Consider the following 27,211-nt stretch of genomic DNA (forward strand, 5'->3'; position numbering starts at 1 on the left):
TTTCATGGACCACAGTTTGAAAATTGCTGAAGAAATGATCTTTAAATTCCTTTATATGTTTCTGGTTCCACATTCAACTAGCTGAGCGTTTCGCTAAGTGTAAAGAATTGCTACTCCAAATACCCTGTGAAACTTTAGAAAACACAATTATCTGACCATTTGGGTCCTTTATTTCATTTGTGTTTTAAGTTTTCATTTCACACACACTGGAAGAGCTTCCCAGCCACATTTTTAGCTGACAAATTACAATTTTTAAAACTCATAATCTCACATTTAGTGTTTACTTACTGCTTGTGCCCACATTTTACTACCTGATAAATTCTGTCCTTGAGTAGAAATTATTTTCTGGAAATTTATAAAATAATTAGCTTGTCATCAAATTATCTGCTTTAAGTATAATGCAATTGAAAAACAAAAGCATATTTACTTATGTAAAATACCATTTTGCTTTTTCATTTTCTTATAAGACAAAAAATTAAATGGAACATGTGTTCTTAGCCATTACTTTCCATGCTTTTCATCTTTACAGTAAAATTGCTAAAAGGTCTTTTTTTAGGTCTTTAGTGAGCAATTAATTTTTGTGGGTGGTCTGACAACACGGCTTCAAGTCAGGAAAGCTGGTTTAGAAGCCTCCTTCTGATTTCCTAAAATCTTTTGCAGGACTTTTAACGACTCTAAATCTGACTTTCTAACACTTATTTAGCAATAACAATATTCAACCACTGCCCATGGGGAATATATTTTGGAGTTGATTAGGGTTAGAATGATACAAAAGGCCTAATTTTTAAAAAATACTCTATATACATTTATTTTTCACCCGAAGAATCTAAGTCCTCATCACCATCCCACCAGAAATCCACAGGACAAGAAAGAGGTAGGTAGGAAGGGTAAAACATACTATGAGTAGAATTAAGTATTACTGAGCAACACTATTTTTAAATAAATAAAGAGGATTCTCTAAAGAGTGGAAATTTGTGCATGGAAATCAAGAAATATTGGCTAGAGGGCTTCCCTGGTGGCGCAGTGGTTGAGAGTCCGCCTGCCAATGCAGGGGAAACGGGTTCGAGCCCCGGTCCGGGAAGATCCCGCATGCCGCGGAGCGGCTGGGCCCGTGAGCCATGGCCGCTGAGCCTGCGCGTCCAGAGCCTGTGCTCCGCAACGGGAGAGGCCACAACAGTGAGAGGCCCGCGTACCACAAAAAAAAAAAAAAAAAAAAAGAAAGAAATATTGGCTAGAGAATTAAAGAGAAATGGTAGAGGACTTTGAAACAAAAATTGAACAGTACGAGGTATTTTCTTAGTTGTGTAGGGAAACTTGAGATTTATGATGGTCTTAGTCATCCATTTACTCAGCTTAACCCATTCAGGTTGAATTTAGGCAAAGAAGAAAATAAAAGTTTCCAGGCAGCTAGCAGTACCCAATCCTATGTCATGTCCCATGGTCACCCGCTGACCAAGAGGAGTGGTGTTGGGGGTTATTTTTTTTAATTTGGGAGTTTATTCTCCCTGAGGCCCCAGGTACGAGGGAGGCAATTTTGCATCCTTGCATGAGATGGTTAGTAAATAAACACTGATGACCTTTTTTGGATACAGAATTCTGTGTTAGACTGTTAGATTATGCAAAAGAAATGAATAAGAATAGTACTTACAACAGTCTTATAATCTAGCCATGCGCTTATGTAGTTCAAGCCCTATGGTATAATTTAATTATTAAAATTCGAGTGGAAAAACACAGTTTTTGAGGCCTGCAAAAATTAACAAGCCTTCCATTTATCCGTCTTTGGTCCTGGAAATGACTGGAGCGTTGGGGAAGAATGTTCATTAAGATGAGATGGCCAGAAAAGCCTAAGGGCATATATTGCATTGATGTGTGCATTGAAATTTGCCTGAATGGTTTGATACCGCAGGTTACCAGCTGACATCGGCTGAGTGTTACGATCTTCGGAGTAACCGAGTGGTTGCTGACCAATACTGTCACTATTACCCCGAGAACATCAAACCCAAGCCCAAGCTTCAGGAGTGCAACCTGGATCCTTGTCCAGCCAGGTCAGTCACGTTTACCAGTTTATTTACCATAAACATAAATCAAGTTCAAATAAGCTTCTTAAAAACTGGTTCATTAAAAATAAAATGAAATTAAAAATAACTAAGTGCTGCCGTCCAGTGTCCGTTCCTAGTCACGTGTTCTTAGAACCCATGCCCCTTACTCTTGCTACTGTAAGATGCCATCTCAGGGTCTATAGGTTTTCCATTGGTAAAGCTACAGGTAAAGCACTCTGCAGAGTCATTTTCTCTTCTGATTTTGTTTCACTCTGGTTACTTGTTTCTGACCTTAACAAACGTGACGGTACAATGTTCTCAGGATTCTTTGCATTTTCACCCTGTCACCTGATCAGTGAGATGATCAGAGCCGACCATATCTCAGGGTCACAGCTGACCCATTTTAGCCTATGGTGGGCCACACCGATTAACCAGAATCAAAACCAGCCTTAGAACAGTTCTTCCACATTTAAATAAACTCAGCCTTTGTTGAAGAGAAAGCAGGACTTATTTCTAACAGTCAGATTCTTTTTTAAAGGTCTTTTTAATTAGGAGCCTTAAAGAGACACTTGACACTTTCACATATGTTTGCTTTGGGGAAACCATAATTGACCCTCAGTTATTTGCAGGATCAAGAATCAGACTGATGAATGAAATATCTCAGATGATGAGTAGTCATAGAAGTGTGCAGGTCAAGAATCTTTTCATGGGTGTAATATTTGCCTTTTTAGTTGCAACACTACCTGGTAATTTTATTAACTTGGTTTATTCATCCTCAACACGTGAGAGAGGATATATGAAAACTCTTATCCTACAAAACTCATCATGAAGACCAAAAGATAGAGAATCCTTTCCAGGCCCCTGGGATTTCTGAGAAACATCTCAATGGTATTTTTTAAATCATAGTTTATTAACTATATATTCATAAAACAAGACTTTGAATAGGTAAAATACTACATGAGCCATGTGGCTGAAAATCACTCTATTTTTGAATTGTAGGCAATGCAATTTTAGTTTTTGTTTTCTGCTGTTACATTTTTAAAGTGTATTTTCTTGTACTCTTTCTGCCTCACATTCAGGAATTCTAAGTTCTACAGGTGACGTGAAATTGCTATTATTAATTTACTCATAGGCACCACATTACCTAGCTGATAAAAGTGAACTCAGAATAACAGGTTTTCATTACAGAAACAGACGAGTAGATATTTTATAAATATATAATTCAGGTGAAGTTTAATTTTGCTTCATATTACACCAGAAAACTATGTATTAAAGATTGGATATGGTATAAAACCAAATGAGGTGTTAAAATTTTGCTTGGACCTCTTTATTTTGGAAATATTAAGGGTATGAGGTATTTTTAGCCAAGATAATTCTAACTCATGCAATTCAACCCTAGTTTAAAATTATTTTACTTATTATACGTCTTTATCCATACCTATACCAGGAAGACCAGTGCATAAAAAGCATAATTATCCCAATTCAAACAGGTTGACTCAGCCATAGAGCAACTTTGAAGGTCTTATACACAGTCCTATGAAAATTTATGTGTGTATTTCTAGGAGAAATGACGAATTCACTTCCCACAACTGCCTAACGCTTTTCCCTCACTCAGAAAAAACTTCAGTGAAGAGATGGCCATGAAAAACAGTTGTGAAGTGAAAGCATTTTGTTAACACTTTTAAGAAATACGTTTCTAATCAGTAAATAATTTACTCATTTTTCTTCTGGCTTCTGATTTTCACCTATCTTTTCTGTTGGAGTAATATTTTTGGCCTATTTCTTATTATTCAAAAGCAAAAGGCCATCCTACATGAAAGAAGTTTGTGAAATGTATCTTTTTTCTATGTCTATGTTATTTTAAAACATCTAATACAGCACATGTATAAATGTTGGGACAGGTGGCTATTAAAAAAGAGAGAGAAAAGGAGACAAAAAATAAGTTAGAAGCAAATGTCAGGAAGCTGCTTTTTTATTACAGAGGTAATTAAAGAAAGCTGTAAAAATTAAGAGCAGTAGAAGAGGTTTAAGAGGAAACTGCTTTAGGAAATGTAGATATGCTAGTCTGAGGTTAAGATACTTCAGGATTGCTGTGAAATTCACTGAACTCATTTGCATACCCAGGATCAAAGCAACCTTCCTGAGTTCCTAGAGAAAATAAGAAGTCATAGTCTGAGAAAAGGAGATGAAGAGACTCGATAAAATAGGTCTGCCCTCTCATCAGACACAGCAGAATCAAACCCCCAAGGAACTGTTTTCTAACTACGGATTTAACTGTCTAATAGTAAAATTAAGAGTGACATGGTGACACTAAACAACACCTTTGCATCCAAACCTAGAAGCCCCTAAAAGGGAAAACACAAGAGGTATTGTTTAGAACAAAGTCACATATTTTGGAATTTCAAAAGAAATTTATTTTATGTAGCCATTGAGATAGTTCTTCACTTTTCCTGTATTAGACTGTGGTTTGGGGCCGATTATTTGAAAGCAAAATCCCATTTAGATAGCCATGTTCATTCCCTGTCGAGATTGTGAAGTACCATGGACAGCAAAAAAAGGCACTAAATAAGTCTGTATCCCTGGGTTTATTATTTTACCCTTCTGGGCCTTAGTTTTCTCACCCACTAGTGGAAGTGAGAGGGTTGTTTGTTGCATTAAATTAGTGGTTTTCCAACTGTGCCTGTAGAAGTTGTTGTTCCATGGAGTTGCTTCATTAAATTTCAGTTTATGTATTTTGAAGTATCTTTAAACAATAACTCACAAAAAGTATACTCAAACATAAACGAATTGTTAACTTGGTCAAGCTAAGCTAAAATTAAAAATTGTTGTAACAATAGTAAAATTATTTCACTACCAAAGGAAATACTTTTTGCCCTCATTGTTAAGTTCCGTGATTATGTCTGTTTCATTAAAAAATAAATATCTGAAGATTGTAAGGTGAGCTATAAAAATTGTCACCATTAGCAACTACTTCTCTGAGATAAGAATTTTCTCATTACTACACACCTAAAACCAAAACAAATCAGAAATAAACTGGATGTGATAACCGTTAGCCATAATCCTTGATACCCAATTTTTCTGTTTACCAAAATAGACTCACTGTTCTCATTAATTTGCTGTATAATAATTTGAACTAATGAATGACATCACTTACTCATTTCACTCACCAACAGCAGCCATAGGTTTCCATGGTTGTGGCTGGATTCATCTAGTGGTTCTTGGGACTAAAGAGATTGTTGACATCTAGCCTATTCTTTCCAAAATAATTTTCGTGTTTTCATGGCTTTTTTCTGATTCTTCATGCTAACTCAGAAATGTTGGTAAGTTAAAAGACTATAATGAAAATGATAAAATTCACTAAAAATCTCCAGTGCCCACAGATTATCACTATTAATGCTTTTGCTATATCTCTTTCCAGTTTTGTCTATAGCTCATACATAGGTAAAATCATTCTGTATATAATAGACACGTGGAATTCAATGACTTAGCATTCTTGTTTTCCACTATTCTAAAGCAAGCCTGAAATGAATATCCATGACATGTAGTAAGTTGACATTTCCTGAGACAGGAATTTGAGTTCCTTTCACTACAAGACCAACAAGTGAGCTTACCTGGTGGCCAGATGTTCCATCCCAAGAAAGCTGTATTGCTCTCTACTGATGTCATTTATGCAGTTATTTTTATGACATGACAAAATTCTTTGTTTCCAGGCCAAAAGCAGTCTCAGAAAAGAAGCTAAAACAATGCTTATAATGGGACAGAAGAGAAAGTGAAGTTTAAAATTTAATAACTTCTGGCTAAAATTGAGAATATTTCTCACAGGTGCCTCAGAGCTATGTTATCACTAGTCCCATCACACACCCTATACAGAGTATAGTATATGTTCTGGTGGTGGTCCCAACTTGGGCACACCCAGAAGTCCGGAGGCATGGCCCTTCTGGATATCAGAGATCTGGACATGTTTAACATGTTTTCTGCTTCATTGATTTAACACTATAGTAGCTAAGACACTTGGAATCTTATCAAATGTAAAATCCTCCTCGTGCCTGCCATGCTATAATCATAGCTTCTGTTTTACACGAGGGGAAAGTATTTTTTTTTAACACAGTACCTGGTGATTTGTGCAACGGTTTGTGTCATCATTGCTTCTTGGATGAAGGGTAAAGTCTATCATGTGGCCAGAAAGCCTCCAAATGTATACCTGTGGTCCAGCAACAACTAAAAAGGCATAGTTTTAGTTCAGCTAATAAACACCTTATGTTTTCAGAGTGTCTTTCAATGTAAAAAAGGCTACATTTGGCCTTACGTAACTCAGTCTAGGAGACTGGTAAGACTGTTAAGGCTGTCTGGGGGGAATTGTGCAAGACATTATTTGTGAGAAGATCAGAGAACCACCTTTTCAGGTTATTTTTGGTTTGTTTTTGGGGGGGTTTTTTGGCACAGACCTCTGCTTTTCTCTCCAAGGCAGTAATGAAGGGGGCTTAAATTGGCAAAGGTTGGAGAAGCAAAAAAAGCTCTCACTCATCACACTAGCATGGTCACAATCATTAGCAAACAAATCTGTTTTTTGCTGAAACTCCATACAGATTCCCCCTTCCCTCAAGGAATTCAGAGCAGCGGTCCTAAGCAAATGCCCAAACTTGTATGCCCCAAGTGGCAGTTCTTTTGAGTTCAAGTGGACTTATTTTGTCCAGCACCATTTAATTTGACAGCAAATTGCATAAGTCATCCCTGGCCATGGGACCGAAGTGTGAACAAAATCTCAGAACTGAATCCTAATGCAACTTGAATCCTAATGCAAGAGAAATAATCTCCACCGTTAGCGACAGCATGTACAGTGGACCTATAAAGCCCAGTCACGCTAACTTGGTGACCGGCTAGTCCAGTGGTGATGCAGGGATTATCACTATACCATGGTGATTTAGGAGGGGAGCTTCGGAACAACATAGCCTGGCTTGGGATCCTGGCTCTGTCACTTACTGGTTTGGGTAGCCTTCGGCAAATTCCTTGTTCTCACTAAGCCTCAGTTTTGTCATCCTCCAAAGTAAGGATAATAGCTACTTACTTCGTAGAGCTGTCGTGAGGAATAAAGGGTGTAATACATTTAAAGCGCTTAGCAGAGTGCCTGACACACGATAAGCACTCAATAAATGTGAGTGGCTGCAGCTGTTATGACTAAGATCACCGTTACGATAATGTTGATGTGACTTCAGAGAAACTCCTAGACTCTCCAGAAATCAGCTATCTCCTCCATGAAAGGACTTGGAACTCTAAAATTTCACATGGGTCTTCTAGAGAGGCTGTTTTCACAACAGGAAACATAAATTCCTAGGAAATTCCTTCATGAAAGCAAATCACGTTTATCAGATTTTTATAAAATCATGATCATGAAAAATTAAGATAATTAGCAACTTCTAAAATCCCCACTTAACCAGCTATGAGACACTGCCATTCAATCTGCATGGGGTTTATGCCATGTCCATCTCCAAAAAAGGAGAACTCAATGTAAGGGCTAGAACATGGTTTTCTCAGTTGGGAGTTAAAGTATAATGAAATGTTTTCCTAGTCACGAAGCTCTGTTTGTTTTATAAAAGTAGGTAAATTACTTAGAAAAGTAACAACTTCCTTCTTTTTGCTCAACCTCATTTAAATATACTACTTTAAGTAGCTAATGAATAAGCGACAAAAAATATCATCGTAAGATCCCATTTGCACTTTCATGCATTTATGATGAGATGAATAAAGCAGCGTTCTGATGCTTTTTAGAATGCATGGTCGTACCCTTCCCAAGTTTATAGACCTACCACACAGTATCAGACAGTCAGCTCTAACTCAGTTACGGGACAATTCTGTTCTTCCACCAAGCCAGTTCATCACTAATAATAATGATCACTTCATATATTACATTTTAAAGTTTTTAAAAGTATAAATATATGCAATCTTTTAATTAACTTGTGAGTTAATAGGACAGATATTATCATCATCCTCATTTTTTACTTCAATTTTTCAGTTTGACTTTACCAGCTAAGTAGCTTCTTTACTTAATTTCTCTAGGCCTTAGTCTTGCCGTCTGTCCAATGAGTATAGTATTCCTGTCAGACAGGAACTATAGAGAGTACATGAGATGGTGCACGTAAAGCTCTCAGCAAGATGCCAAGCGCTCGATGCAAGTCAGCTATCGTTATTGAGAACCAACCCTATAACATGACTGGCCCAATGTTACTGCTGTTTGAAGTTTCTACAGTGCTTTCACATCTGTTATCTCAATCCAGTTTTACCTTCCCCAGGAGGTTAGCAAGACAGGGCTTATCATCTATATTTACAGATGAAAATACTGAAGCCCAGAGGAGTTACGCGATCTGCACCAAGTCAGGGCAGGCAGGAGCTGGGTCATGGACCTAAGTGCCTCCGCTTCCAGAGCAGCTCCTATGCTACATAAACTCAGGTCACCTGCCCCCGTGTCATCATATCCTACAGGTACCCTTGTTCTGCATGATGCCTGCAGCAACCTGTGCGATCTGGTTTAAACCCACCATACACCTCGACAGCCAGCACAGAACTGCCAACCATATCAATGCAAAGTGTGGTGCCCTGGATCTCTGAATTGACCACAAACCTGGGTTAAGCACGCCTTTTTCATGTAAACGTAAATACTGATGTTTACTCACATCAAACAATGACCAAATCACTTGGAACAGTACAGGAAAAGCTAACCAAAGCCCAAGGAAATATGAGTCCCATTTACTTAAAAGCAGTTCAGAAATTGCATTCATTAATATCAGAAATGTTTAACCACAGAAATATAGATATAAGGAAATTATGATATTTTGGATCAAATGATCAAAAACTCTCCAGTAGTTGGTTTTATAGCAGAAAACGAATATGTATCTTTAAAATGTTTTCAAATCCTAGATGATGAAGCAGGGTTTTTTTGGTCTGATTTCTGAAAGATAAATGAATGTTGCCTAGCAGCTACTGTGTTTTAAAAAAAATTGTAACCTATTTACAGAATATTTCCTCATTTGCTGGATGTCCAACTTGCCTCTTTAAATGATAGGGAAACCTACGGTGTTTTGTAAAGTCATCAAGTTTTAAAATAGGAGAGCTTTTGAGATGATTACCTAGTTCAGTGGTTTTCAATCTGTGGTCCACAGAACTCTGAGTTCTGCCCTTAGCAGCCACTAGGAAGGGGACAGATAAGATAGAGCTCCATGAGATGGGTTTCCAGGCACCCATTCTTACTTCGTCTTAAAAATCCTGATTTCATCCAATACTTAGATTTTGCAGAAGACCAACACAGAGGTCCAAATGCAATGCACTCAAGGTCACACAGAAAGAGAGTTGGCAGAGAGGAGAACAGTGCTTCCATCTCCCAAGTCCTCAGGGGGTCCTTGTCCTCGTTATGCTATAATCCTTTGTGCTCTGCCACTCATGAAAAAGCATGGCTTCCCTGGTGGCGCAGTGGTTGAGAGTCCGCCTGCCGATGCAGGGGACACGAGTTCATGCCCCGGTCCGGGAAGATCCCACATGCCGCGGAGTGGCTGGTCCCGTGAGCCATGGCCGCTGAGCCTGCGCATCCGGAGCCTGTGCTCCACAAAGGGAGAGGCCACAACAGTATGAGACTCGCATACAGCAAAAAAAAAAAAAAAAAAAAATCAATTTTAGAAAAAGCAAATGGTTCAGTCTCTGCCGACTTTTTATTACTTCTCTCCTCCCCCATTCTGAACAGTTGCTTGGGAAGAGATTGGTTTCTATTGGCCTGGAGTTGTTGAGAAAAGATGAATCACTCTCTTCTGTGCCAGAAATGCCCCCACCATCCACAATTTCGTTCATTTTTTTATTGAGTACCAATCTCGTGCCAAGTTCTGTGCTTGGTACCATGGCAAAGGCAAAGTAAAGCCAACGAGAGTGTGGACCACAACACTGCCCGAGGGAAGTTGAATTGTGCAGTTACAAAGCAGCATGATACCTGAAAAGACACATGGGACAGACAGGGAAGAGAAGATTTTTTAAAAAACTGTCATGGCTGTTTCTGGGAGATGCCCAGTGGAAGAGATGTAGAGCTTAGCCAAGCAGCTTAGAAGCACAGTTGCCATTAAGCTGTCCTTTCTCTGCCCCAGGTCACCCAATCACCTCTGCTTGTCAGAGCAGCCAAACTACCCTCTAAAACAGCCTGCCCCTCATACAGATGGTGGAGCTAGCGAAGGGCAAGGAGTGGGACTAAAGATGTGCACCACGAGTGGCAGTTTGGGAGTTTTTTTAACCTTGTTCTTGTTTGTTTGCTCGCTTTCGTTCTGGATGGTAGCTTTGCTTTTGTGTCTGCACATCAATGGCATGATTTCATTGACTCATTATTTATGAATTGCCTCTGTGCAGGGCACTGTGTTAAAAGATATAGTAAAGAACCAATACGGATTTTGTCCCATATTGTTAAACTAAAGAAAATGTATACATAGTTAAAAGATAGTATACAGTTAAAAGTGATGAAGGGAGTTAGTGCTATGGGTATTTGGAAGAGGAAGAGAGAAGTGTCTGGCTACATGCTGAGAGGGAAAATAAGGACAGGCTGTAGAAGAGGTAGCACTTGATGAAGAAATTTCATTGGGTGTTATGGGCTGCATTGGGAAGTAAAGTATCTGTTGCTATGACAGCAGTGAGCAGGCTGGATTGGAGGAGACAATGCCTGAAGGCAGGGAAATCTGTTAGGAGACATGCGAAAGGGCCTAAATTCATGTCACAGAGATGTATTTGGCAGACATCACTACTGGAAGACCTCCGTGTCTGTAGGGAATACAGGAAAGAGAAGAGCAACGATGCCCCACGGTATCCAGCCTGGGTGGGTGGGAGGATGGCAGTGCTCTGAACAGTAACAGTGATCACAGGAGAAGAAGCAGTTTGTAGGGGAAGATAATGAATTGTCTGGACCCACTGAGCTTGACATACTGAGAGTACGTCCAGCCATCAGGACGTTAGAAATGAGGTTCTGCAGCTCTGGAGAAGAGGCAAGAGGTCGTGAGAGATGCACTGGAAGGGACCGTTGAAGCCATGAAAGCGACCCCTTATGATTCCTTTCTATTGTAAGAAGAACCCAGAACCTCGCAAATTAGGTGCTCATGAAGTTAGTTACATTAGGACTTTTCTTGGAAAGAGAGATATGTCACAATATGTAAATTTCACACCTGAGTAGTGTGAGCCTGAAGAGGGCTTGATTTTTAAAGTCAGGGATATTGTTCTATAATAGCTTCTGACATGATTTCAGTACAAAGACTCAGTCGTCTTTAAGTGACACATGGGAATTGAAGGGACAGCCTCATTTCATCCATTTATATCATGTTTCCAAATGTTTCTGTCTTTTGCTTTCTCAGACTTGAATTTTGTTTTACTTAGAAGTTCTAATTCCTGAAAACAGAGAAATATAAAAAGAAGAAAGCAAAACAAAACCCAAAAAACATCCATAATACAAACACCAGGAATTAACAACTGTTTTGGGTCCTTTTCTAATATATTTATGTGTACACACACACACATGTGTACACACACACACACATATGTATACACATACAGACACATATATAGGCTTTACAAAAATGATTGTATAGGTGGTATATGAATGCATAAGTTTTCTTAGTATTATGGATTACATTGTCCATTCTATTTTGTATTGGATTTTTTCAGTTGACATTACATTTGAACATTTTCCATGTCATTAAATAGTTCAAAAGACTTCATGTTCATATGCTGCATAATATTTTATTCCATGAGTTTGTCATAACACGGAAGCATTCTCCTTGTCATTGGACAGTTCAGCAAGGTGTGGAGGATGATGTGCAATGTCTTTCTTCTACTTACATCACATGAGTCCAGAGTGACCCTTTCTTCATCCTCATCTTCTCTTCTTCCCACCATGACCCTTGATTTGAAAGACTTCAGATGGAATCAAGTCATTGCCCAGTGTAGGAAGTGCATGAGCAGTCAGAGTAGTGACGGCAATGGAGAATGAGTAGTTTTACCCCCAAACCAACTGTTTATTACATTTCCCTTTGCGATCATTTTTAAAAATTATTTTTGCCTCCTTCCCCACTGCATGTATGTTCAGACACGTCTGAATGCATACATAAACATGTATGCACGCACGTACACATAAAAATGAAGACCAAAACATGAAAAGAATTTCTTCAAGTCCCTAAATGGCATCCTTTTCCATCATTCTTCAATAGATAAACTTTGCCTAAGAAAAAGATTAAGTGTCTTAAAAGGAAGCAATGGAGAGTTAAGTTTAGGCAGTGTTGCCTGCCCCTCTGTGACAATGTGGTGAAAGGCCAGGGCCATGGCATGAACCCCAAGAGAGAGCAGAGCCCATGCACATGAATATGCATCAACAGGACTGGACAGAGCACCATTGTTTTGATATCTTTCTGTTTTCACAGGTGCCATAGAGTCATTTTATGAGTCTTCACCATGACCTATGCCACAGAAAGACAAATATAGCTATAGTTTTGCTGAATCCAGGTTTAAAGCTCCTCGTTCAAACAAAAACATGATTTCTAAATCAGTCCAATGCAAAGCCCAACATCTTGAATTCTGTAACTCCCTCTTTCATTCCCCTTCTTTTCTTCTAACCTGTCTCCTTTAATATTACTGCCTCCATTTTAAACATCATCAGCTGATAAATCAGTTGGCAGAGATCTGTAACAGTTCGTTCGCCTATTGAGAATGACAGATCATAGCCATAAATTTTTTCAGGAGCAGAGACAGCGATACGCATTTCTGCATTTAGGTCTGGATGTAGGCATGAGTGAAGATACTAGGGTTAGCTAAAATACAACTGCAAAGTCAGTTGTCTATGTTCCTTAATTAACTACCAAAGTTATTAGAAGAACTTTGGAAGGTTGGAATTCTATCCAATACAGTTATTTTAGAAAGAAATTTTCCTTAATTACTAGGCAGAAGAATTATTGGAAAGAGATCCCATGATTCTAACCAAAGACAGGATTAACCTTTCACATCCAATTTCTTGTCAAAAGAAGGCAGAAAAGAATAGGAAGTTGCTCTGTCTTGGAAAACAGGGAGAAAAGTTGAATGCTAATATTCATCCCATTCTTGTGTTTGTTAGAGCTATGGGATTTTGAACTTCCTCAAAAGGCAGCATCCGTTTTCATGAGCATCGTTACTGAAGAGTAATGCACATACACACACCATGAAAGTTTAGTTATATAAATGAATACCTTTAGTCACACAAATAAATGAAGAAAATTTAGTCATGTAAGATAAATAAGCAAATGACTACTCCAGTGTTCGTACCTCTTTGGAAGAGAAATCTGTATTCAAAGATTTGTTTCTCGCTTTCTTTCAAATTTCATTTCTCTCATTTCTCCCTTACCTTTCAGTAATTTCTTCAGGAACTACCCTTTTTATTACTCCCTCTTTCCTCCTTACTGGGCATTATGTCCAGCCAGTGCTCTTTTTTATCTTTCTGTTCTACAGTATACCTTGCTCATTCTACCCAAAAGCTTAGGTTTACTAGCCATATAAAAAGAACGTACTGGGCTTCCCTGGTGGCGCAGTGGTTGAGAGTCCGCCTGCCGATGCGGGGGACACGGGTTCGTGCCCCGGTCCGGGAAGATCCCAAATGCCGCGGAGCGGCTGGGCCCGTGAGCCATGGCCGCTGAGCCTGCGCGTCCGGAGCCTGTGCTCCGCAGTGGGAGAGGCCACAACAGTGAGAGGCCCACGTACCGCAAAAAAAAAAACAAAAAACAAAACAAAACAAAAAAACGTACTGTATCATCCTGTGTCAGAGGATGGGATCAAAGTGAGTCTTAATGTATTTATTTAAATATAAATACAAACATGTATATTGAATACGGATATTCATCCCAGAATATCCCGGAATACATGAGTTCCATTCATCCTAGAATAGAATACATGAGTTCCTTCAATATTCAAAAGAAGGACTTGCTATCGTTTGTCAGTGGTAAAGTAAGTGTCTTCTGCTCATGACCTACCGTGCCTTGCTGCAGCAAATACATGACATCCGTGAACTGAGCTCTCTCTGTCTCCCACTCTTGAGGGAGAGTCTGTTGTATTAGCCCTTTTATCCGAGATTCATGAGTCATCAATCTCCCACAAACAAGGGGACTCAGCAAGAAGAAAGTCTTGCCAATTGGAGGCTTTCCTTGACATCAGTGAGGTAGTTAGTGTACTTTATTGGCGTCCTAAAGGCCTCTGGGAACCCCCACACAGCCTATAATATCATTTCTTGTGAATCCATTAGCCATACAGCCTAAAATGTCATTTCTTACGGCTCCTTTAGTCTTTATCTCTAAATCTCACGGGTTTCCCAGAGCACCAGGTATACTAACAACAGTCAGAACAATCACAACCACCACCATAATAGCAGTTAACGCCATATCACGTTTTATAGACCACAAAAAAAGATCTTTCATCTTTATTATCACATTTTAACTGCCCTCCCTTTATTTTGGTAGGGAATGCACTTTTGTTGATCGTTGCCTACTATAGTCACTAGTTCCCCTTCCCTTTATAAAATAACCAAGCGGCTGCTTTCCAGATTTTACTAAAATCCTCGGATTTGCCACGGGTGCATTACCTATTTGCTAACGCATGCTACATAGTGTTGTCAGGTCCCAGGTACCTACTCTCATACGTAGCTCTCTCGTTCATCAGAAGTGAGACCGTAACTGTAAAACTGCTTGGTGAGCATCTGGAAGTAACATTAATAATGATGATAATAATGACCTCATAGGATGTATAATTGGGGGGATTAAAGAACATTTACAAGCTTATTGTGTCATAGTTAATGATGAGGTGCCCAGTCTTCTTACTACCACCCTTTCCACTGGTATTTCCTGCCTGGATCAGAGAACTAATTATAGTCAACGGTGCCCTTTCAAAGAACTTGCCCCATCCTCAAACAGATGCTAGCGTAAAGATTTTGAACTGTTTTAGTGTTGTTTTTTAGAGACAATTTATTAATGTTACTTTGCATTTGTCTAAAGCAATTGTATAATGTAATCATTTAGTGTTTATTTTATTGTGTGTACCTTCTACTCAGAGGGTTGGCATTATTGTTCCTAACAGTGACGGATACAAGCAGATCATGCCTTATGACCTCTACCATCCCCTTCCTCGGTACGTAAATCAATCATCCTGATGCTAGAATTAGTAAATTAGTCTTCTGCTTCTTTTATACATATATATATATATAATAGATTTTGTGTTTCTCTGTAAAAATAAGATGGTAGATAGTATGTTTTGCAATCCATCCTGAGCTCTGCTTTTGAATAACACTGGTCTGCTCAGACTGTAAGCTTGTCATTCAAAAACCATTTTAAGATACGATCAGATTACATTGCAGTGGACACAGTAATTCACTATGATTAGATACAGTGTATGGGTTTATGTTATGTCTTTCTTTCACTCCCTTTGTCCTTTTTTATGTTTCCTCTGCAATAGGACCCTAGTCATTAAAGCACTGTTGCTAACTGTTAAACAAACACTGCCTGAATTATTATCCCAATACCACAAATGTGGAATTCCAGATGTGGTATTACTCTGCATAGGGGTTTTGAATATCCTTTTTTTGTTCCAAAGAAATTATAATTAAATACAAAAAGGCAGTTTTTTCATATCCTTATGGTTCAGAACATTTGGTGCGGAGGGGAGGTTTTTCTTGTGTTTTTCTCCCAAAACATAAAATTCCATGCACTATGCTGCTTTTTTAAAGTACGGTATTTTTTAAAACTAGAAAAAGTCATTAAAGTGATTGAGGAACTTTTAAAAGAACTTGTTCTCTTTATTAATATATTCATAAGAAAACTGGAGAAGCTGAAAAATACTCTAGCTACTGAGTGTATCGCCTGCCACATTGGAAAGAGCTCCCCAGAGAGCAGAAGTTAGATTTGGGTGTGAAGCCACCACTGTGCTAAGCAAGACCTTTGCTCTCTTCTCTTTGCTCATTTGGACTTCAGGGAGCCAGCTGCTGTTTAGAACCCAAGGTTTAAATCAGATCACAAATAATTGGAAATAATCCACGGTGGTTTGTGCAATTCCAAACTAAACAAAGCCCAGAAAATAATTTTATTCTGAACTGTAAAATAAAGCAAAGTTTGATTGAAAATCTTCAAATGCTTAATGAATTGAAATGCAAAAAGAGGACCTCCCCAGTCTTTTAGTCCAGCTCCCCAGTGATACTTCATTCTCCCACTCTTCCCCAGTAATCGCACCCATTCACCACACATACGTGAACACATGTATTTACACAAATATGCATATATGTGTATTTACTACAGATGTATTCTGACATATTTTATACACACACACACGCACACACGCACACGCACACGCACACGCACACGCACATGTATAAACCAATACGAGTTGTCATCCAGCCTCTACTTAAATACTTCCAGTGACTGGCCCGGAACTCACTTATCACCATTCTAATGGTAGCATATAGAAAGGGGTACTTGATTAATACTATATATAATTGTTTGGGGTTTTTTTAAAGTTCTTCCACTAAGGAGTTACTTCATTCATCAGCTCCCTCCCACTTTCCTATGTCTATATTGATAAAGACAATAAATGACTTTAGAATGCTACTGGTGTATCCTTTTGCTGGTTTGATCCAGAACCAAACTCGAAAAAACAATGGAATGAAAATATGAAAAGATTCATTTAACTGAACCAAGATTTTATTTGATTTTAATTCCTGTATCTGTAAAATAAGTATTCATAGGATGCATGTATCTGGTTGGGTGAAGGCCGTGGATTTCGAGATAAAGGCACAGTTGGGTATCAGGGGTGAGAACAACAAGTTGATGTTTTTCCTGTAATGGCACTCCTCAGTTTCTTTCCTATCTATGATCTCTCTTGTTTATATTTCTGTGGTGTGACTAATGCCTGTCTTAGGTTAAACTTGATTTCTTATATATTCAGATTTCCCCCAAGTGCCTGAAGCTCCATATTCTCAATGAGAGATTGAGATGAACCTCCTTGATGTTTATTTTCACCCTGTCTCCTGCACACTTTGGCCTGTCCATGCATCACAGTGGGAAAAGACAACTAGCAACTAGACTATATTTCTTACCCCGTGCACTTCTGTTCCTAAACTAATTGGAAAGTTAGATATTCTGCTTTATTGATAAAGCCTTACTAAATGGAAGTTATTTCTACGAATATGTTTTCATTTCTTAAGAAGAATTAAGGCTCAAAAATGGTTCTCAGAGGGCAGCTACTTAGTGATCAAGGCAGAAGGCTTTACTTATTGAGATTATTTGAATGGGTTTAAGACCGCGAGTGTAGATACAAAACACAACATTAACACAAACAAAGAATTTTTAGATTCTTTTTTCTTGCTTTCAGTCTTTGACTATAACATATATCTGAATATGATATAAGAACATAGTCTGATGAATAATCTTTAATTTATACTTAATATATGCAACTTTTCCACATAATCCTTAATTTTGAGAATTTCTTAAACTAAATACACTGTGTACTTAAAAATTAAAAGCCAAAGGAGTTAAAATATATGAAGTCATCTCTTATTCTTCCTGGGCAAGATTCTTGGATATATTTTTTTTTCCAAATACTTACCTGGTCCCTGTTTTAAGATATCCTAACTGATGCCCTCTCTGAGCTTTTGTTATACTTTCTTTAAAGCACCGAGATGTTTTGCTTTGAAATTCCACATAATCCTCTTATTATGCAAGGATTCACATTATAACTTTTCACATATAGAACTACAGTTGAGTGCCGGAACCATACTATAAATACTTGGAATAGTATTCAAATCATTTGTCTTTCTGTGATCACTGACATTGAAAAGGATACTTATTACTGGTTACAAAATTACACCATGGATCAGGTCCAAGTGTCGAGACAGAAATTAATCACTGTCTCTTTAGAAGGGTCCAGTTTAGGGATGTTAGAGTACCAGTTAGAAATTGTGCTCTTTTTATGGCATCTTAACGTTCTAAGAGATTAAATGTCCGTTCAAAACATATTCCCAGTTCACTGTCCCATCGAGTCTAATGCAAATGTGTACGTATACATTCAGCCCAATTTCAGTCTGAATCAGACCTGTTATCCACCTCCAGCTCTCCAGAGATTTACATGGAGACAAATGAGAACTGGTCTTACCCTTTGGAAGAGAAACTCTCTACAGAGCTGCTTCCTTCTCTTGAAAGAGAACAGAGAGTCTCGAAAGGGCTAAACAGAGGACCTCAGTTTCCCCATAATAACATTTTCTTATGTGTCTCCTGGGGAAATATGCATAGGAAAATATTGTATTTGGTAGCATGTTTAGGCTGTTGGCAGTGTAGATAACAGTTGTTGCCTAGACTTGAACAGTGCAGAGAAAATGTGGAGGAAAATTCTCTGTAACTGGGAAACACACATTCTCCAGGCTCTTGCAAAGGAGAAAGCAGGCTCACAATACACATGAGATCCCATGTAGAGAATAAGTCACGTCTCCACGGTATGCCTGTGTGGTGTTTTTACATTTAACTATTCAAGTGGATCAACTTGGTGACATTTTGTTTTTCTCTCATTACAATGATATCTCTCATAATTCTAAGAGAAATCTTAAATCTTGAGCAGTCCTTATCAACAAGCAGACTATATATGCAAGAAAAAGAAGCCCAGTGCCCCTGTTTTTATTGTTAAAAACTACGACATTCTTTAAACCTACGGGAAGAGAGAAGAGAACCGGGCAAAGATATCTCTCAGCCTCTGGTCCCAGATGCACCAGAGCTGCGTAGAGATCTGAAGAATCAATGAAATTCTCTTAAGTGCTATTGACAACATTGCTATTTTTTCCCTTACTTTACTTTATCTATAGATTCCAATGCCATCAGCCTTTGAACCAGAGCCAAACTTCTTCACAATTCCAGGAGTTCTTTAGGGAGTGCTCACTGTCAGTACCCCCGCCCCTAGCAGCTAGGGAACAAGTAGATAACGCCTATATTAACATTTTGGTTCCTAATGATGAGACAGTTTGAACATCAGAATTATGCTAAATCCATGTACTCCCGAAGTTGATGACTGTAGAAGCAAGGGAGAAAGAGTATTTGATTTACCTGAATCTTTCTTGATCTTGTCATGTAAAAGTGTCCAGAAGCTAAGTAATAAAGTATTGCATCGAAAATGAAAAGTATTATCCCAGGTACAAACTATTAGTGTTAACTGATTAACCAGTTTTAGTCTTGAGATAGATATTGAGATAGATAGCTACTAGATAGATGCAAATATATTTATAAAATAATGTAAATATTATATATACACGTACACCCACACACACACACACACACACACACAGACGGACACACTCAGAATCTATACTGAAGCCGTAAGAAGAAGGACTGAACAGCCCTCTTTTGAGTAGGCTACAGACCCCACAGTTATCCTTGTAGACCACTCTCCAAGAGTAATTTCTCACATTTGTGTAGATCTTCGAGGCTTACAGAGCACTTTTGCCAGCATCGAATCCTCTCTGACTCGTCAGATTTCAGGCCGTAGCTGGCTTTTGGTCCTCTGGAGTGTAGCCTCTCAGAAGCTGATCGCCCCGATGGGCACTGGGAAGGGGTTGGTGGGAAAGCTCACTGAGGAGGTGGGCAGTGTGCGTGTCTGCCCTGATGACTCCCCTTGCTTCTGTAGGTGGGAGGCCACCCCGTGGACCGCGTGCTCCTCCTCGTGTGGGGGGGGCATCCAGAGCCGGGCAGTTTCCTGTGTGGAGGAGGACATCCAGGGGCATGTCACCTCAGTGGAAGAGTGGAAATGCATGTACACCCCTAAGATGCCCATCGTGCAGCCCTGCAACATTTTTGACTGCCCTAAATGGCTGGCACAGGAGTGGTCTCCGGTAACTGTGCCTTCTTTCTTTGTTCGTTAGGAGAGTAAGTCCACTCTTCCCTCTCTTCATCATGACCCCACCACCCACCCTGTGCAGCTCCCCGCTTCTCCTCTGGAGGGGTCTAGAAGCCTACCCGTTTAGCCCCCAGAGCAGGCTGGCCCCGAATCGAGCCCCGCCAAAAGTAAATGAGTAGGAAAAAATATATGTATATACTTTTTCAAACATCTTTCTTCAAGCTACTTTAAGAAACCTCTGTCACTCCCCATAACATTCCCTCAAATGACAAGAGGAGGCAAATGTCTGTCAAGCATAATTGAGGCCGATGACTGAGCTTGAAGCTGTGTACGCTGTTCTGATGGTCAAGCTCAGTAGACCAAAAGTTTGGTTTCATTTTTTATTTCTTCTCCTTTGTCTATGTCCAAAATGTGTCTTCAGTGGATTAAGATGAAAACTATGTATATTATTCACTGAAAAAAAGATGAAATGAAGATAGCAACATAATTAGAATGGAGGTGAAGTGGGATTAATTAAAACCAAAGCAGTCTAGACCTTAGGGAAGCCACTGCAGCAGCTTAAGCATAAAATGTTATTTGAGGGATCCTGGCTGCTAGTGGAAAAAGGTGTGAAATGGCACAGGAGATGCAAAGGTGAGATGGAAAGATGTGCCCACAGCCACAGAGATGGCAAAGGGCTATTCACTTAGCCTTGTGGCTTTGTGGCAGCAGATCGGAGCTGTGACATCTTCCTATCTAGACTTGTTCCCAGGCATGTAGAACCACTGGAGGTGCTGTCTCCATCTGGCCATTGAATCCGTTCCTTTCAACGTCTTTTTTCCACGTCACTATAATCAATTGGATCAGCCGTGCAGCAATATAAATTAGCTATGATGGAAGTTAAAAAAAATTTAATGTCCACATGGGAGCTGGCATTTCCCATAATTTGGACCTAACAGTCATTAGCAAAGTGACTAATAAAATTGACATACAGTCTTGGTAATCAAAATCGGGCACACTCTATAATTTCTTTTCTCCTTCTTTTTGCGACTTGGTTTGGGACTTTGCACACAGTGGGTGTTTAAGAAAGGCTGACTGACTAATCCAAAGCTAAGAAATTGCAAGTGATTTAATGTTCAGCCAGCTTCACCCTCAAATTGCCAAATAGAACAAAGATCCCATGACTAGTAAGAAGTGGTATAAAGCCACCAGGAGTCCTTCTGTAAAAGGAGCCCTTTGAAAAGTCTCAGGTGGGAAATGAAGAAAAGTAAACAAGGCTTTGCCTATGAGTCTCCTCTCTTGCACTCTCCTTCCAGTGCACAGTGACGTGTGGCCAGGGCCTCAGGTACCGTGTGGTCCTCTGCATCGACCATCGGGGAATGCACACCGGAGGCTGTAGCCCCAAAACCAAGCCCCACATAAAAGAGGAATGCATCATACCCACTCCCTGCTATAAACCCAAAGGTAACTTGACAGGGGCTCTGTAACCAGTCTTGTTATTGTTGTACATATTCAGTGCTGTTTTCAACTCCTTGGAATATAATTAAGTGTCCCAAGTGTTCTTAATAGCTATTCTTTGTAACTTAGACTCTACTAAATGGACTTAACTCTTTCTAAAAATCTTTCAAGTGGTTTTGCTTGCACATTGTTTTTAAGCACTATGTATTGCTATAATTCTCTCCTGGTTCAGAAAGTTGATAGAAGACTGTTGCTGAAAAATATCAGATATATTTGCTCGAAAGGAGATATTTTAGAAATATATGTCTGATTTACTATCCATATTGCTTGCTGTTAAAAACAAGGTGGTACTATCCATATTGCTTGCTGTTAAAAACTGGTGGCGCAGTGGTTGAGAGTCCGCCTGCCGACGCAGGGGACACGGGTTCGTGCCCCGGTCCGGGAAGATCCCACATGCCGTGGAGCGGCTGGGCCCGTGAGCCATGGCCACTGAGCCTACACGTCCAGAGCCTGTGCTCCGCAACAGGAGAGGCCACAACAGTGAGAGGCCCGCGTACCGCAAAAAAAAAAAAAAGGCTGTGATAGCTTCCCTGGTGGCGCCAATGCAGGGGACACAGGTTCAAGCCCTGGTCTGGGAAGATCCCACATGCTGTGGAGCAACTAAGCCCATGCGCCACAACTACTGAGCCTGTGCTTTAGAGCCCGTGAGCCACAGCTACTGAAGACTGCGTGCCTAGAGTCTGTGCTCTACAAAGAGAAACCAGCACAATGAGAAGCCTGCACATGCAGCAAAGAGAAGTCCCTGCTCTCCGCAACTAGAGAAAACCCGCGTGCAGCGAGACCCAACACAGCCAAAAATAAATAAATTAAAAAAAACACCACAGGGTGGTGAGACTCATCAAGAAAAAAAGGGAGAGGGCCCAAATCAATAAAATCAGAAATGAAAAAGAATAAGTTACAGCTGACACCATAGAAATAAAAAGGATCATAAGAGACCACTATGAGTAACTATACACCAATAAAGTGGACAATCTAGAAGAAATGGACAAATTCTTAGAAAGGTACAATCTCCCAAGACCGAGCCAGGGAGAAGTAGAAAATATGAACAGACCAGTCACAAGTACTGAAATTGAAACTGTGATTTAAAAACTCCCAACAAGCAAAAGTTCAGGACCAGATGGCTTAACAGGTGAATTCTACCAAACATTTAGAGAAGAGTTAACACCTATCCTTCTAAAACTATTCCAAAATATTGCAGAGGAAGGAACACTTCTGAACTCATTCTTTGAGGCCACCATCAGCCTGATACCAAAACCAGACAAAGATATCACAAAGAAAGAAAATTACAGACCAGTATCACTGATGAACATAGATGCAGAAATCCTCAACAAAATGCTAGCAAACCAAATCCAACAATACATTGAAAGAACCACATACCATGATCAAGTGGGATTATCCCAGGGAAGCAAGGATTTTTTAGAATCTGCAGATCAGTCAAATCAACCAATGTGATACACCACATTAACAAATTGAAGAATAGAAAGCATATGGTCATCTCAATAGATGCAGAGAAAGCTTTTGATAAAATTCAACATCCATTTATGATAAAACCTCGTCAGAAAGTGGGCATAGTGGGGGAATACCTCAACATAATAAAGCCTATATGTGACAGACCCACAGCTAACATCATACTCAATGGTGAAAAGCTGAAAGCATTTCCTCAAAGATCAGGAACAAGACCAGGGTGCCCACTCTCGCCAGCTTTATTCAACATAGTTTTGGAAGTTCTAGTCACAGCAGTCAGAGAAGAAAAGGAAATAAAAGGACTCCAAATGGAAAAAGAAGAAGTAAAACTGTCACTGTTTACAGATGACATGATGCATTACATAGAAAATCCTAAAGACACTACCAGAAGACTACTAGAGCTCATCAATGAATTTGGTAAATTCACTAGACACAAAATTGACATACAGAAATCTGTTGCATTTATATACAGTAATAACAAAATATCAGAAAGAGAAATTAAGGAAACAATTCCATTTACCATCGCATCAAAAAGAATAGAATACCTAGGAATAAACCTACCTAAGGAGGCAAAAGACCTGTACTTCAAAAACTATAAGATGCTGATAAAAGAAATCAAAAACAACATAAACAGATGGAAAGATATACCATGTTCCTTGATTGGAAGAATAAATATTCTTAAAATGACCCTACTGCCAAAGGCAATCCACAGATGCAATACAATCCCTATCAAATTACCAATGGCATTTTTCACAGAACTAGAACAGAAAATTCTAAAATTTGTATGGGAACACAAAAGACCCTGAACAGCCAAAACAATCTTGAGAAAGAAGAACGGAGCTGGAGGAATCAGGCTCCCTGACTTCAGACTATACTACAAAGCTACAGTCGTCAAAAGAGTATGGTACTAGCACAAAAATAGACATACAGATCAGTGGAACAGGACAGAAAGCCCAGGAATAAACCCACACAGTTATGGCCAATTAATCTATGACAAGGGAGGCAAGAATATACAATGGAGAAAAGGCAGTCTCTTCAGTAAGTGGTGCTGGGAAAAGTGGACGGCTACATGTAAACAATGAAGTTAGAACATTCTCTAACACCAAATCCAAAAATAAACTCAAAATGAAGTAAAGACCTAAATGTAAAACCAGATTCTATAAAACTCCTAAAGGAAAGCATAAGCAGAACACTCTTTGACATAAATAGTAGCAATATTTTTTTGGATCTGTCTACTAGAGTAATAGAGATAAAAACGAAAATAAACAAATGGGACCTAATCAAACTTAAACTTTCGCACAGCAAAGGACATCATTAACAAAATAAAAAGACAACCTATGGACTGGGAGAAAATATCTGCAAAAAATGCTACCTACAAGGGATTAATTTCCAAAATGTACAAACAGCTCATACAGCTTAATACCAAAGAAAACAAACAACCCAATCAAAAAATGGGCAGAAGACTTAAATGGACATTTCCCCAAAGAAGACATACACAGGTGGCCAACAGGCACATGAAAATATGCTCATCATCGCTAATTATTAGAGAAATGCAAATCAAAACTACAATGATATATCACCTTACACCAGTCAGAATGGCCATCATTAAAAAGTCTACAAATAATAAATGCTGGAGAGGGTGTGGAGAAAAGGGAACCCTCTTGCACTGTTGGTGGGAATGTAAATTGATACAGCCACTATGGAGAACAGTATGGAGGTTCCTTAAAAAATTAAAAATAGAACTACCATATGACCCAGCAATCCCACTACTGGGCATATGTCCTGAGGAAACCATAATTCAAAAAGAGTCATGTACCACAATGTTCATTGCAGCTCTATATACAACAGCCAGGACATGGAAGCAACCTGAGTGTCCATCAACAAATGAGTGGATAAAGAAGATGTGACAATTATATACAATGGAATATTACTCACCCATAAAAAGAAATGAAATTGAGTTATTTGTAGTGAGGTGGATGGACCTAGAGTCTGTCATACAGAGTGAAGTAAGTCAGAAAGAGAAAAATAAATGCCGTATGCTAACACATGTATATGGAATCTAAAAAAAAAAAAGTTCTGAAGAACCTAGGGTCAGGACAGGAATAAAGACGCAGACATAGAGAATGGACTTGAGAACACGGGGAGGGGGAAGGGTAAGCTGGGAGGAAGTAAGAGAGTGGCATGGACTTATATCTACTACCAAATGTCAAATAGATAGCTAGTGGGTAGCAGCCGCATAGCACAGGGATTATCAGCTCGGTGCTTTGTGACCACCTAGAGGGGTGGGATAGGGAGGGTGGGAAGGAGATGCAAGAGGGAGGAGATATGGGGACATATGTATATGTATAGCTGATTCACTTTGTTATACAGCAGAAACTAACACACCATTGTAAAGCAATTATACTCCAATAAAGGTGTTAAAAATACATATAAAGGAAGCAGTGGCCACTGATACAGCTGACAGAGTTCGGTTCAAAAAGAGAGTAATGTATTAAAAGCCTACTATTAGTGCCAAGCTGAATTCTTCATTATGGAAAGACAGGGATGGTTCGAGCTGTCATAGACGGCTTCACTGACCGAGTCATTTATCTGGGGGAGGTGGGCTAGTTGTAAAATGATGTGTGTATTTTCGGAACCATCTTCCTGGATTCAAAATGTTAGCAAATCCTTTTGGCTTTGGCAGTTTTACATCAATATTTCTCACTGGCTTTGTTTTCTGACCATAAACAATTGTTGCACATAGAGGATAAGTGATGACCCTAACTTAAAATAGTCCATTCTTTATTCATTCGTCCTTTACCCAGCCACTTCAGAGAAAGAAAAGCAGTTTGTGGTTACCTATCAAGAATAAAATCTGGGGACTTCCCTGGTGGTCCAGTGGTTGAGACTTCACCTTCCAGTGTGGGGGGTGTGGGTTCGATCCCTGGTCAGGGAACTAAGATCCCACATGCCTCGGGGCCAAAACCCAAAACATAAAACAGAAGCAATATTGTAACAAATTCCATAAAGACTTTAAAAATGGTCCATAAAAAAAAAAAAAGAATAAATCTGGATTTTCACAAGTAAGTAGTGAGTCTGGCTCTCTAAACATCATTAAAATGCCATATAATCCTATGGTGTACGCATATATAGACATATTTCTTTCATCTTTACAATTATTTGTTATAAAATGGTGATAGAGCGTCACTGGCTCATACTGTAAAGGCAAATATGCCTATAAATGACCCTAATAAATATGTCAGAATGGGAATCTTGGCAGTTACTTCTGTAGGAGCAGTTATTACCTCCCTCTTTCTTTTTCTCCTCCACATTTTTTCGCTAGGAAGTAGTTAGGAAACTTGTTCTGAATTGTTTTGCCAAAGCTAGATAAATAGTTGAAGCAAGTCAAATTACGAGTTGTGGACCCTAAGCTTATCATATTCCAGTTGTCATAGAGCCTTGGGTTGGAATTGAATGAGTCAAATGTCTAAAGCAACATTTTGTGAATTTCAGAGTGTCAATTTTGTTTGTTTTTCACAGTATGGAACAGATCACACTTAGCCAAAAGGCAAAAGAAAAACAAGTTAGAATTTATGAAAGTATCACAGTATAATCCATTGTACTTTGTGTTTGTTTTAAAAGGTAAATCTTTTCAACAGGAAATAGAATCAAAGATATTTCAATGACCCTTTATACACATACTGGGCTCTAGAGTTATGATTTTCATAATAAAAAGACTTTCCTTTGCTAATCGACCTAATAAAGGGGACATATACACAGAGACTAGTGTTATTAAACATTTTAAAATCTGATTTTCATTTTCTTCATATAACTATCATCATAGGCAGAAATTTTCCTAAAAACATTTGCAGTTATCGACATCATAACTTTTAGGTAGTACAAAATCAACAACTGGGGAGGAGAAAATGAAATTTCCCTGAAATCCTAAATTGGTTCTAACCTCCTCTCTTTTGTGTGCATGCACTTAATTCTCAGAAAAACTTCCGGTAGAGGCCAAGCTACCATGGTACAAACAAGCTCAAGAACTTGAAGAAGGAGCTGCTGTGTCAGAAGAGCCCTCGTAAGTTTTCAACCATGCGTTGTTCTGCTTTTGAAGCTGATTGGTTTAAAGAAAGCAGTGTCTTGCTGATGGTGGCTTTCGTGGGTTCTGAGCTAAGTGTACTCCTCTTACCAAGGGTGGAATGAGGCTTTGGGGCTGTCAAATTGGAGATTTATCAGTTTCATCGTGTTTCTCAAAACATGATTGCTCTCTAAATCTTTTCAGTTATGAACTAAGAAAATGAAAGTGTAGTGCCTACCCTCTTCTCCAAAATCTGACCTCCTGT

At 39.1% G+C, this 27,211-nt stretch overlaps 1 protein-coding gene across 2 annotated transcripts in view; it reads left to right on the forward strand.

Annotated features, from left to right (window-relative positions):
* Window positions 1-27,211, forward strand: part of ADAMTSL1 (ADAMTS like 1) — a gene marked incomplete at both ends in the record, with an annotated part of 462,446 nt that overhangs the window by 188,391 nt on the left and 246,844 nt on the right. Inside the window, 5 exons of one of the 2 annotated variants that reach the window (XM_082843595.1) lie at window positions 1,907-2,045; window positions 15,138-15,188; window positions 19,716-19,920; window positions 21,221-21,368; window positions 26,862-26,946. In XM_082843595.1, the coding sequence (XP_082699721.1) occupies window positions 1,907-2,045; window positions 15,138-15,188; window positions 19,716-19,920; window positions 21,221-21,368; window positions 26,862-26,946 (628 nt within the window). The remainder of the gene's footprint in view (window positions 1-1,906; window positions 2,046-15,137; window positions 15,189-19,715; window positions 19,921-21,220; window positions 21,369-26,861; window positions 26,947-27,211) is intronic. The other variant, XM_082843596.1, reaches the window with a different exon arrangement.

The sequence above is a fragment of the Leucopleurus acutus genome (genome assembly GCF_964270905.1).
Source record: "Leucopleurus acutus genome assembly, chromosome: 7".
NCBI classification, from domain to species: Eukaryota; Metazoa; Chordata; class Mammalia; order Artiodactyla; family Delphinidae; genus Leucopleurus; species Leucopleurus acutus.